The sequence below is a fragment of the Lutra lutra genome, chromosome 1 (genome assembly GCF_902655055.1).
Source record: "Lutra lutra chromosome 1, mLutLut1.2, whole genome shotgun sequence".
In the NCBI taxonomy this organism is placed as follows: Eukaryota; Metazoa; Chordata; class Mammalia; order Carnivora; family Mustelidae; genus Lutra; species Lutra lutra.
This window is the reverse complement of record NC_062278.1, coordinates 97,692,272-97,705,865: the sequence shown is the minus strand read 5'-3', so window position 1 is coordinate 97,705,865 and position 13,594 is coordinate 97,692,272. Positions and strand designations below refer to the sequence as shown.

Below are 13,594 nucleotides of genomic sequence, written 5' to 3'. Positions count from 1 at the left end.
CAATGGAAAACAATAATAACCAAGGCACTACTGATATGAGCAATGACCACTCTCAAAATAATCATGCTGAGTGAAAGACTGATGAAAGACAATATACTGTCTGATTCTAGTTTTGTTTTGTTTTGTTTTGTTTTTTGGTCTGATTCTATTTAGGCAAAATTCTAGGAAATGCAAATTATACTGATAAAAACAACACCAGTTGTTATCCTGGCATGAGCAGGACTAGGCATGAGTAAACTTTTGGAGGTGACAGAAATTGTCCCTTATCTTGATGGTAGTAGTATACATGGGAGTGTATACATACCAAAATTAATCAAACTACATTTGAAGCATAATATAGCTTGAAAATCAAAAACAAAAACCACATACATACTAAAGCTACTAAAGCACAGATCTATAACAAATTAATCTGTATAAGCTAAGCATGTGTGGGCATCTGGGTGGCTCAGGGGCTTAATTGTCTGCCTTCAGCTCAGGTCATGATCCCAGGGTCCTGGGATCAAGTTTGCATCGGCCTCCCTGCTCAGCAGTGAGTCTGCTTCTCCCTCTGCTCCTTACCCCTCTCCTGACTTGTGTTCTCGCTCTCAAAAATAAATAAAAATTAAAAATATATGTAAATAAATAAAAACAACAAGTTAAACAAGTGTAACTAATGTTGTAAGAATCTAATCTTAGGAGGGTTTTGTTTGTTTAAATGGTAAGGACTAGTTAATTGGCCTGAAAAATTATAGTTGTTTCAATCAAGCATAATAAGCATTTAAAACCCAAGCTAAATATTCAAAAGTCTCAAGAACTCAGATGTGGTGAAACTGTATTAAGTTTATAAATCAGCATCACAATTCAACACTAAAATAGCAGCTCCTATAACTCAACACTTATTGAAAACCTATTATGAGCACAGCATTCAGGATAGGGATATATTAGAAAGATTCTTAAATTCTCAGAAAGCATAAATAATGTTGAAAAAGAAAAAAATCTTTAATCACCTGTCTTATCAGTATGGCTCATTATCCCTAAAGCAGCCAATAGATACTATTCTAAGGGAGACAACAAGTCAAATGACTATTCCCTACTTAGGTAATCTATAATCTTTGTTTATAGAACATATCATACATAAATACCAAATACTATAAGCTGCCATCAAAATAATACTGATAAAGTACTCTACACACCAAACAGGTAGATTGGGCAAATAATAACCTTTCAGTACTCTCTTTTGTGAGGACAAGTTACCACTGTCTACTTCATAGTTTGTTGAAAGGATCAAGGTAAATTATGTGCAGAGTATGTTAAACCATGAAGTGTTGGAAAAACCTATTTTCCTAGCGTCAAAATAACAAAGCAAAAGCATGAAGGCTGGCTGGCTGACATATAAAATATAAACATAAGCAAAAAACAAAACACCTGTAACCCTTTCAGCAAAAACAGAAGCTATTATTCGTTAATTTGAGCATTATTCTACTGGTGGACCCTCCCTCTAGAGCTAGCAAAGTCTCTAAGAGCTCCTTTTCAAGTATTTTAAGAAACTGTTTCACACAGAAGCACCTCAAGGAATCTGAGAAGTCATTTAAGGAAATGACTTCTATCTATTAAACATGTTGATGACAAAGTCCAAAGAGTAGAAGTGCCCTCACCCTCCTTGAGGCAAAACAATAGCAACAGTTTTTTCTGATTATAATAATCAGGAAAGATAATTTCTGCAGTGCCTGGGTGGCTCAGACGGTTAAGCATCTGCCTTTGGCTCAGGTCATGATCCTGGCATGAGAGTCCCACATCAGGCTCACTGCTCAGTGCGGAACCTGCTTCTCCCTCTCCCTCTATCCCTCCCCCTGCTGGTACTCTCTCACTCGCTCTCTTGTTCTCAAATAAATAAAATCTTAAAAAAAAAAATCAAAATGTAAAATATAAGAAATAAAGATCATTTTTTTTCTTTAAGATTATTTGCTTATTTATTTTTAAATAATCTCTACACCCAACATAAGGCTTGAACTCATGACCCCTAAAAGATGTGGTATATATATGTGTGCACACATACATGCACACACACACAATGGAATATTAGTCAGCTATCAAAAAAAAAAAAAAGAAATCTTGCCATTTGCAATGACATGGATGGAACTAGAGGGTATTCTGCTATTATGCTAAGGGAAATAAGTCAATCAGAGAAAGATAATTATCATTTGATTTCACTCATATGCGGAATTTAAGAAATAAAACAGAGCATAGGGAGGGAAGGGATAGGAAAAATAAAACAAGATGAAATTAGAGAGGAAAACAAACCATAAGAGACTCTTAGTCATAGGAAACAAACTGACGGTTGCTGGAGGGGATGGGGGTGAGGGTGATGGGCATTAAGGAGGGCATGTGATGTAATGAGTACTGGGTATTATATAAGACTGATGAATCAATTAACTCTACCTCTGAAACTAATAATACACTATATGTTAATTAATCGAATTTACATTAAAAAAAAGATCATTTCTGATTAGAGCTATGTCTCCAAGTTAGACCTACAGTAATTAGCCTAAGTTTAACAATCAATCACCCAAGTCAATTCTACAGGGTTTATACCTTTAATACATCTCCAACCAACCCTATCAATTCATACTCCATTAAATTCAAGGTAAGAAACAAAAAGTAAAAAGTAAAAATGAAAGAAGTATTATAAACTTTTTTTTTTATTTCACCACAGTCAACTTCCTAGTTACATTTGAGTAGTTTAAATGAAGACAAGAACATGCTATGACTGGAGGTATATAAAGAACATGTCCAGAAGTACATTTATAATATTACCAAATTTCTAAATCATTGTTTCTTTCTATACATAATAGTTTAATACCTTAAGAAATAAATGTTTTTGGTTAATCAATGTATTCTCACAATACTTCTCTCATCATTTTAATGTATAATCATACTATTAGAAAAATAATTCAGACATTACTTTATAAAAATTTGCTATTAATATTTTTCTCTCCATTTATGATTCTAACTGTTCTACAATTCCATTTTAATCTAGGAAACAATAAGAAATTGAAATAATGCACTTACGTCATTACTTCCTTTAGTGATCCAATAGCTTTTTCTAGAGTGCTTTTGTCAGGATTTTCATCAGCTGTATGCTTCTTAAGATCTGTTATATAAAATGTTTTTTTTTTTCCCAAGATTAGAAAAATAGTAGTAAAAAAAAAATCGTAGTTTTTTATGTAAGACTTCAAAATACTGTACATCTTAGAGTGCCTGGGTGGCTCAATTGGTTAAGTGTCTGACTTTGGTTCCAGTCATGATCTCAGGGTCCTGGGACCTTGAGACAGAGCCCATTGTCGGGAAGCTCAGCAGGGACCTGTCTGCTTATCCCTCTTCCTCTGCCCTTCCCCCTGCTCATGTCTCTCTCTCTCTCTCAAATAAATAAATCTTTAAAAAATAAATAAAATGGTGTCTATTTTGATATAGGCTGATTAATTTTTAAAGATATTACCTAAGCTTCACTTCAAAAGTTTTATGCCATGCTCTCTTGGGAGTTCTCTTCTTGCACAATTGTTAAGGTTCCACAATTTTGTTGAATAAATTTTTAGAATAGGTACAGATTTTTCTTACACTGTTATCTCAATTCTCTTTTAGTAAAACTTGGGGACACCTAGGTTCTTCAAGCTGTCCCTCTTTTTTAGATTATAAGGAGACTAGATGAACAAAGTAGTGTGATTTAACTCTGTAAAGCATTTTTCAAGCTCTCTCCATAGTGCTGAATGAAAACACACAATCCTCAAATTAGCTGAGAAGTCATTATATGTTATATTTCATGTTGGGGCCCATGGCTCCATCACAGAGAGCATTTGGTAACCTAGAAAGAAGGTTTTGTGTAACTTAGAGGTTTATCACATGCTGAATCTTTGATTCTTATCCAGGTTAAGTTCCCTATGCTATGTTCCATCTGATGGTTTCCTAGCACCATGCAGACCTGATCTCTGAAATTCGAATGATAGGAGAAAGGCTTAGAAACTATTTGATGGATTTCTACATGTACTTAATGAAAAAATAATGAAGGCAAGTAAATAATAATAAAAAAAATGCTTTACAGAGTTAAATCACACTACTTTGTTCATCTAGTCTCCTTATAATCTAAAAAAAAAAGGACAGCTTTTAAAGATGGGGGAAATCATCTTATAAACTAGCTATTCTAATCTACATTAGAGGACCTTAAAAGAAACAAAAATGGAAACAAAAAAACCAAAAATTTTTAAATTATAACAATTCATATATTACCCAAAAAAAAATCCTTAAAGAGAAAAATAGATTAAACAGTCATAAAATTAGCTTCCTTATTTGCTGCTATCCATAATAATGTGCTTAAGGACTGGGGATCAAAATACTTTATTACAGACTTATTCCTATTTGTAATTTAGTTTTCATACTTAATTTTAAATATATAAAAATTGATCCTGTCCTAAAAATATTCACTACTTTAATCAGCTAAACTTAAAGGTATACACATATGCTTTTCTTTTGCTACAGGCAAAATTTACTCATAAAATAACTGCAAAAAACCAAAATTGGGGCACCTGGGTGGCTCAGTGGGTTAAAGCCTCCTCCGGCTCAGGTCATGATCTCAGAGTCCTGGGATCAAGCCCATCAGACTCTCTGCTTCATGGGGAGCCTGCTTCCTCCTCTCTCTCTCTGCCTGCCTCTCTGCCTACTTGTGATCTCTGTCAAATAAATAAATAAAATCTTAAAAAAAAAAAAAAACAACACCAAAATTAACTCTCTTTAAGCTAGAATAAATGGATGCAGGCTTCAGGAGTCCGGTACAATTGAAGAAACAAAGTATATAGACCAAGTATACAGACTTTATAAAGATTCAGATTGAGACATGAGTCATCTCTCATCTTGTGATTTTGTGGGTGAATTTTGTTTACATGGATATAAACTGATTTTCCATTAATCACACACCATGAAATGTAAGGTTTTCCGTAGAGAAACAAAAACTGAAAAAATAATAGTCAATGTAGTTGATATGGTAATAAATAAAGCATTTTAGGAGACTGAATTATTATAGTATCTGTGATTTTAAGATTATCCATAAAGGTATTTTCTACATAAGACATAAACTTTAATGCTGAAATTTAAGAAAACTACGAAAATGAAAAGAATTTCAAAATTTTTAGAGCAAAACAATTCATAAAAAACATCCAAAGTAATCTGAAAACAGATCTGACAAGTACCATTTAAAAGTAACGCAACACTGGGTAACCTCTGTACCGGTCGAATGAGAAGTTCAACAAGGCTTTGCCGTCCACATTCTGGTTTAGCTTGGTTTATCTGAAAGGAATTAATTTAACAATAAAAAAGTTTTCCTGCAAACATCAAACACCTTACATTTATTAGGTTATACCTTACCACAAGGGTCCTGAAAAGAACTAATAGAAGAGATGAGGTAGCAGTTGTTCTCTGGAAGATTACTGTGGTGGAATAATCTTCCAGGACCTGAAATGACCTCCTGGCCACTCAAGGATTAAGATCTTAAACACAAAGTGAGTTTCTCTGCACACTCCTATAAATTCCATCTTAAGTTTCTCTTGAGTCTACACCATTCACGAGAAAAAAGTTTTTGAGGTATTAAGTATGCGGATACCACTGAGTAAACAAAATAAAGCACTGGTGAAGAAAAAAAAATCCTTAAAGGCAAAACCAAATCACACCAACAAATGTCTGAGAACTAAAACATCTATAACTCAAAAAAAATCTGAATAGTTACAAATAACATTTTCACTCACTCAGCTCCCTCGCAGCTTCTGCTATCTAAATCTTCAGAAGACTATTCTCACTGCCCGCCCTTCAGGTCTGGCTGAAGTTAACAGGTTAAACATTTAAGATGTTCTTATATGGATAGATTTTTACTAAAAGCATAATTTAAATGAACTCCTTCAGAAATTATTCTCAGACTTTTTTTTTTCTTTAAAGAAACACACATTACCTTCAGAAAAGCATGAAATCTTGGTTTCTGTTTTTCACATTTAATAATTGTTTCCTTGCTCATTTCAAAGAAGTTTACAAAGGGAGGGTAGGTTTTTACCAAATCTTTCGACTAGGAAGAAGAAAAAACACATTAATTTGTTATATATGTTACCCTTAGATAATGAAATTTAAAGCCAAATAATACATAGTCAAAATCTGACATACTGGATGAAAAAGAAAAATTTAAAGTAAGTTTCTTCTCAAGTTAAATATAGAAATTTTACAAATTTCTCATTAATGAGTTAATTGCTAACCAAAACGCATCAACTGGTACATATAGCCTAAAACTTGAAAAGCAAAGACTCAGAAAGAATACTAATTCTTATTGCATTGACAGAAACATGACAAAGTTTAAAAACTTCTGTAAGTTCCGAATATAGTAATTAGTACCCAAGAACATGTTATTATTTATTGATGAATCCAAACCACCATTTTTTTTTTTTTAAGATTTTGTTCATCCATTTGACAGAGAGAGATCACAAGTAGGCAGAGAGGCATGCAGAGATAAAGGGAGAGGCAGGCTCCCTGCAGGGCTCGATCCCAGGACCCTGAGATCATGACTTGAGCCGAAGGCAGAGGCTTACCCCACTGAGCCACCCAGGTGCCCCAGTTTTATTTTCAAACTACCATTTCAAAGATCAATTATATTACCCCAAAACTCAACAACAAAAAAAGGAAAAATGTCTTGGCTAATTGAGGAGACTAAAAGGTATCAAAAAGATATGCAAAACATTATCCAAAATATGGAAAGAGCCCAGTTGTCTACTGACAGATGAACGGATAAAGAAATGTGTATGCATGCACGCACGCACACTCTCTCTGAAATATTACTCAACCATCAAAAAGAATGAAGTCTAGGGGCGCCTGGGTGGCTCAGTGGGTTAAGCCGCTGCCTTCGGCTCAGGTCATGATCTCAGGGTCCTGGGATCGAGTCCCGCATCGGGCTCTCTGCTCAGCAGGGAACCTGCTTCCCTTCCTCTCCCTCTGCCTGCCTCTCTGCCTACTTGTGATCTCTCTCTGTCAAATAAATAAATAAAATCTTAAAAAAAAAAAAAAAAAAGAAAGAAAAAGAATGAAGTCTTGCCATCTGCAACATAGGTAAAACCAGAGTATGGTATTATGCTAAGTAAAAGAAGTCAGTCGGGGAAAGACACCAAATGATTTCACTCACATGTGGAATTTAAGAAACAAAACAGATTAACATAGAGGAAGGGAAGAAAAATAAAATGAGATGAAAACAGAGAGGGAGGCAACCCATAAGAGATTCTTAACTCTAGGAAACAAACTGAGGGTTGCTGGAGGGAATGGGGTAACTGTGTGATGCGCATTAAGGAGGATACTTGAAGTAATGAGCACTGGATGTTGTATACAATTTGATGAATCACTAAATTCTAGCTCTGAAACAAGAAAGAAAGGAAGGAAGGAAGGAAAGAGAGAGAGAGAAAGAAAAGAGAAAAGGAAAGGAAAGGAAAGAAAAGAAAAAGATATGTAACAATAATCTGCATATTTGGAATTCTCAGTCAACCAAAAAAAAAAAACATATAAGACTATATGGTAAGGATGGAAGTTAGGAGGAGGTTTCAGAAAAGTATATGCACCAGAACTCAAGGAACTAAAACTTCTAAATTATATTCAAAGATACTGAAAGATACTTATAAACCTTATTCACAGCATCTCTTTCAAAATGAATTTACTTTATTTGATAAAATTAAGTTATGTGGCTCCTATCCTAGTAGAGAAAAAGCAGTTCATTAGAAGCTGTTAGGCAGAGAAATAATGACAGCAAAAAAGGTATCAACTATAAAGAAAAAAAAACTCAATTATAGAAAAAAATTTTTTAATTCTATGATGGACAAATAAAGTCATATATAATAAAGAGATTATAGCACAGTATGACAATTAGTGTCCCTAACAATGACCTTAGGGTATCAAGAAAGTGTTAACTTATATATAGCAATTATGTTTCGGAAGACAGGAACACTTCCAATATATTTCACAAACAACAACGTCAAAGTTGAAAGCTCTCACATTTAAACAAGTAACTGTCATTCCCTGCGAGTACTTAATGAGATGATGCTTTAACCTGAAATCCTAAAAGAGAAATAATATACTTACATATTTAAGAAAGATGTCACCAATGCTTTTGCTCTCATCCCAATTAACAATAAGGTCTTCAAGATCATCCTATAAGAGCACAAAGTGAAACATTCAAGCTTGCATTTGAGAGTCCCTTAAACATCTTTCAGTATTTTTGAAATATTTGAAAGAAGCACCTTACAAAATATCTTACTTTGATGTGCAAAACAATTAATATAACACATTCTTTCTCCTCAACAAGGAATTAACTTTTTGACTAGAAGGCAAATATCCTTGAAAAATATTAAGAAAATATAGTGTCAAGTCAATAAGACTAAGCCTAACTTTCCAAATTGATATGACAGCTGAACATCTTTTCCTATTAACTATAAAGTTGATTGCCACTATTAATTATAGAAAACTACTTTTGATCTTGCTGCTGAAGCATCTTATTTTACATCAGCCATTTGAAACTATAATCTCTAACAGGTCAGCAAATTTTACTTAAAGGGCCAGATGGTAAATATTTTAGGCCTTGCAGGCCATATGGTTTCTGTTACAAGTACTCTGCCCTTGTTTTGTGGAAGCAGACATAGACAATCCTTAAGTAACTGAATGTGGCTATGTTTCAATAAAACTTTCTTTACCAAAACAAGCAAAACATCAAAATCCAAAACTGACTGGATTTGGTCCATCAACCATAGTTCGTTAATTCCTGTTCTATAAAACTTTTCTATCGTCATCCTAAAAAATGAAATATTTATAAGAAATTAGAAGACATGTAAAACCATTATAAGATAATAAAACACAAATCAGGGACGCCTGGGTGGCTCAGTTGGTTGGACAACTGCCTTCGGCTCAGGTCATGATCCCGGAGTCCCGGGATCGAGTCCCGCATCGGGCTCCCAGCTCCGTGGGGAGTCTGCTTCTCCCTCTGACCTTCTCCTCGCTCATGCTCTCTCTCACTGCCTCTCTCTCAAATAAATAAACAAAGTCTTTAAAAAAAAAATAAGTAAAATAAAATAAAACACAAATCAGATGATAAAATGAGATGCCAAGAAATGACACATTTCCTAACTGAAATTCTGAAAGTGACTTTAAAGTAGAAATTAATCAATAAGCTCTTATAACCAAAAGTTCTCCAAGTGTCAACCACAGGCCCCTCAGGACATCCTTTTAGTGGGATTCATGAGATTAAAACTATTTTCATTACAATACTAAAGTTCTATTTGACTTTTCCACTCTAATTCTCTCAAATCATACAACAAAGTTTCCTAGAGCCTACATGATTTGGGATACTGCAAGTGACTGAATTCAGAAGTTGATATGAGAAGCTGTCTTCTCTTAAACCAGACAGAAAAAATATAAAACACCATCACTCTTCTCACTATTTCTGCTTTGGAAATTAGTTATTCTCCATAAAGATTATGTTACTTATGCTACCCACATAATGAGTTATTATTACTTTAAATGTATTAATTTTTAAATTGGATTGGATATCCACATGCAAAAAGATGAACCCTCACTTTACCCAAAAATTAATTCAAAATGGATTACAGACCTAACTATAGAGCTAAAACAATACAACTTCTAGAAGAAAACATAATCTTTAAAACCTTAAGTTAGGCAAAATTTCTTAGATATGAAAGCAAAAGTAAAGTAAATAAAAGAAAAAATGGATAAACTGGACTTCATCAAAATTAAAAACTTTTGTATTTCAAAAGACACCATTAAAAAAATGAAAAAAACAAACAATAGACTGAGACAAAGTATGTACAAAACACATAGCTGATAAAGGACTCATATCAAGCATTCATAGAGAACATTAGCAACTCAATAAGATGACGAACACCCCAATCAAAAAATCAGCAACAGAACTAAACACACATTTCACCAAATATAAAAATGACAAAAAGCACGTGAAAAGATGCGTAACATCATTAATTTTTTTTCTTTGAAAAGGCAGGCAGAGAGAGAGAGGGGGAAGCAGGCTCCCCACTGAGCAGAGAGTCCTACGTGGGGCTCAATCCCAGGACCCTGGGATCATGACCCAAGCCGAAGGCAGAGGCTTTAACCCACTGAGCCACCCAGCGCCCCAACATCATTAATTATTAAGGAAATGCATATCAAAGCCACAATGAGTGGCAGCTGGCTGGCTCAGTCAATGGAGCGTGCAACTCTTGATCTCAGGGTTGTAAGCTTGAAATCTACGTTGGGTGTAGAGATTACCTAAAAATAAAATCTTATACAAGCCAAAAAACCAAAAAACAGACCACATCACATCCTAAAATGGCTTAAAAAAAAAAAACGATAAAAGTATTGGCAAGACCATGGGGACATTTGAAGCTCATACATTACTGATGAGAATGTAAAATGATGTAAAAGTTTGGCAGTTTCTGAAAAGTTTTAAATATAAGACTACCAATATGACCCAACAATTCTCTTCCCAAGTATCTACTGAAAAGAAATGAAAGCATGCACACACAAATATCTACATACAACGTTCATAGCGGCATTATTTGTAAAAGCCAAAAACTGTGAAAACCCTAAATTTCTGTCAACTGGTGACAGGATAAAGAAATGTGGCAGAGCTATGTAATAGAATATTATCTGTCCATGCACAGGAACTATTAACATGCTACATCATACAGGAAATTTTAAAATATGCTACATGAAAGAAGTCAGACATACAACACAATATACTGTATATTTGTATTTGTATGAAACGTCCAGAAAAGGCACATTCATAGAGACAGAAATCAGATCAGATTAGTTGCATCACTTAGTAAAGTCATTAAATCATTGAATAGTATATTTGAAATAGGTGAATTTAAAGACATATAAAATATACCTCAATAAAGTTAAAAAATTTGAAGCATCTCGAAAAATATTTTTAAATTTTCCATTTTAATTTCAAATACAGTTAATACCAATAAATAAAACCCACATTAACAAAAGTTCCTCAATAATGATACTAGCAGATTCAGAAAAGTTTTCAAAAGGGGGAAAAAACTACTTCTGATAGCAGAAGAGTAAACTCAAAGCAATAATACCATAACAGCCCAAAAATCAAGAACTAAGATTTAACCATTTAAAATTGCATTTGGAAGAAACAAAAGAAAGCACCCCTCAGGATTCTTCTAAGTACTTAATAAGTATTAATTTAATCCTTTTAGATAGAAATTATTATCATCCTCATTTTTCAGAACAGGAAATTGAGACACTGAGAGGTTAAATAACTTGCCCAAGGCCACAGAACAAACCCTAGAGCCAGAATTTAAAACTAGTCAGTGTCAGAATCTACTACATTATATTGACCGAAGTAGTCTTATTTACAAACTTCCTCTCTCTTTTGTTTCTCTTTTGGTAGAACATACGACTCTTGATCTCAGGGCTGAAGTTTAAGCACCACATTGGGTGTAGAGATTACTTAAAAATAAAATCTTAAAAAAAAAAATCCTTAACAGATTGTAGTGCTGAGTAAGCTATTATTAACTATATTTACGTATGTATTTAATATAAAGTACACAGAAAATTCAGAAAACTGTGATACAAAAGAGAAAAAAACTTACAGGTCTGGCAATCTAATCTAGTGGTCCTTTTCTAAAGAGTAAAAAACTGGGGTCCCTGGGTGGTTCAGTCAGTTAAGCGACTGCCTTCGGCTTCAGTTATGATCTCAGGGTCCTGGGATTGAACCCTGCGCTGGATACCCTGCTCAGAGTGGGGTCTGCGTGCCCCTCTCCCTCTGTCCCTCCCACTGCTCAAGCTCTCTCTCAAATAATAAAATCTTAAAAAAATAAAGTGTAAAAAACTGTAAGAAGGGTGTATATACTTTTGTAAGAACATTGCTATCAGAAAGCAATATAATCTCTAGGCACTCTGAAAAATAATCTATTTCTGATGAACCTTGAATTCCGAATGTTTGTTGATTCAGCATTTCTGCCTTCATGAATGGTTACCTCAGAAACTATGTAATAAAGAAATTAAGGCTTAGAGAGATCAAGCAATTTGACTCAAATCACATAGTTGTGAACCAGTTCAAACTCGAGTAATCTAGCTCCAGATTCCATTATTCCACTTGATCTACACAACAGGTCCTCTCCATTAAAAATGGGAGTCAAGACAGGCAGGTAGGTCCCTAAGGATAATATTCATAGTGCCACCATTTCTTACAATGTTTCTGTCTGAAAATGCTTCTCCCAATTTAGCACAGACACTGGGGTACATCTCATTCTCCTTGCCCATAACACACCAGGAATTCTCCATAGGATTCTCCCAGGTTTACCTCCTAGCCATTAAGAAAGAACTCTATAGTTCTAAGACATAGAGCAGGCTCCAACAACCTGCTGGAAGAGGAGAAACTAAACAGATGGGACTAAAAGAGCTGAGCTTACTTCTTTTCATCTTTGTTAAGATTTCTTTTGTACTGTTATTATCTACTTTTTTAAATATTTTTTTGTTTTGTTATTATCTACTTATATTTAAGATGGATTTCTCTTTTACCTAGCTCACCTCACAATAAACCAAATTAGCAGACTTCCCAATACACACCTGTTCCTGAAACAAGCACCAGGATACTTTGAGACTTACATTAAATTAACAAAGGATAAACATATAAAGAAAAAGTACTCTATCCAATCCCTCCCCTTTCTCTTTTGTTTCATCATAGTTCCACACAAAAGCAGGCTTTTGTATATCAAGGATGAATGTTGATAAATTCTGAAAAGGAAATATTCACAAATAGGAAAAGAGAGATGTTGATAACAACCTCAAAAATTCTCATCTTAAACTAAGTGTCATCAGTGTAGTACTTTGGAGTCAAATTAAGAATGAGGCCAAGTTGTTCATGTACTATCTAGATAAGGAAACACAGACTTCCACTCTGATATGGACATTTAAAAACAGCATGACCACCATTCAGCAAACATTTACTGACAGAAATCTAAGTGCCAGACACAGTGGTTGTAAACACAGTGAGCAAAATTTGTTTTAATCCTTTACAAAATGTCTGAACACTAGTTTAAACTCAGCTTCTGAATTTAGATTATTAATATGAATTGCTATTGTTACTTATTGAATGCTCAGTTAAATATCAAGCACTATGCTTAGTGTCTTCTAAATATGTAAAAAATAAAAAAAATTCCACACCTCCCAATTCAGACACTTACTATCCCCATTCTACAGATAAGAAAACTGAAGCACTTCACTACCTGACTTCATGACCAAATATGCCTTATTCCAGTCTACATCTGTAACCTCTATGTGATACCATAAAATACATACACACCAGTGCTTCTCAGGAATTCCGTATTAACAATATGAAAAACTTTACCAATTTAGGACACATTTACACAGTTTAATCCTTTACACACTAAAAGAGTATACCTACAGCATGATCAAGAGGCAATATACCATTAATAGCCAAGACATGAAACAATCTAGCATCCATCAACAGATGAATGGGTAAAGAAAATGTATGTGTATATAAAACTGAATATTACTCAACCAT

At 34.1% G+C, this 13,594-nt stretch overlaps 1 protein-coding gene across 1 annotated transcript in view; it reads right to left on the bottom strand.

Moving 5' to 3' along the window:
• The window catches only part of ECT2 (epithelial cell transforming 2), a 63,238-nt gene that overhangs the window by 23,318 nt on the left and 26,326 nt on the right, over positions 1–13,594 (bottom strand). The window contains 4 exon segments of the mRNA XM_047730645.1: positions 3,049–3,130; positions 5,217–5,313; positions 5,969–6,079; positions 8,125–8,193. Coding sequence (XP_047586601.1) covers positions 3,049–3,130; positions 5,217–5,313; positions 5,969–6,079; positions 8,125–8,193 — 359 coding nt within the window.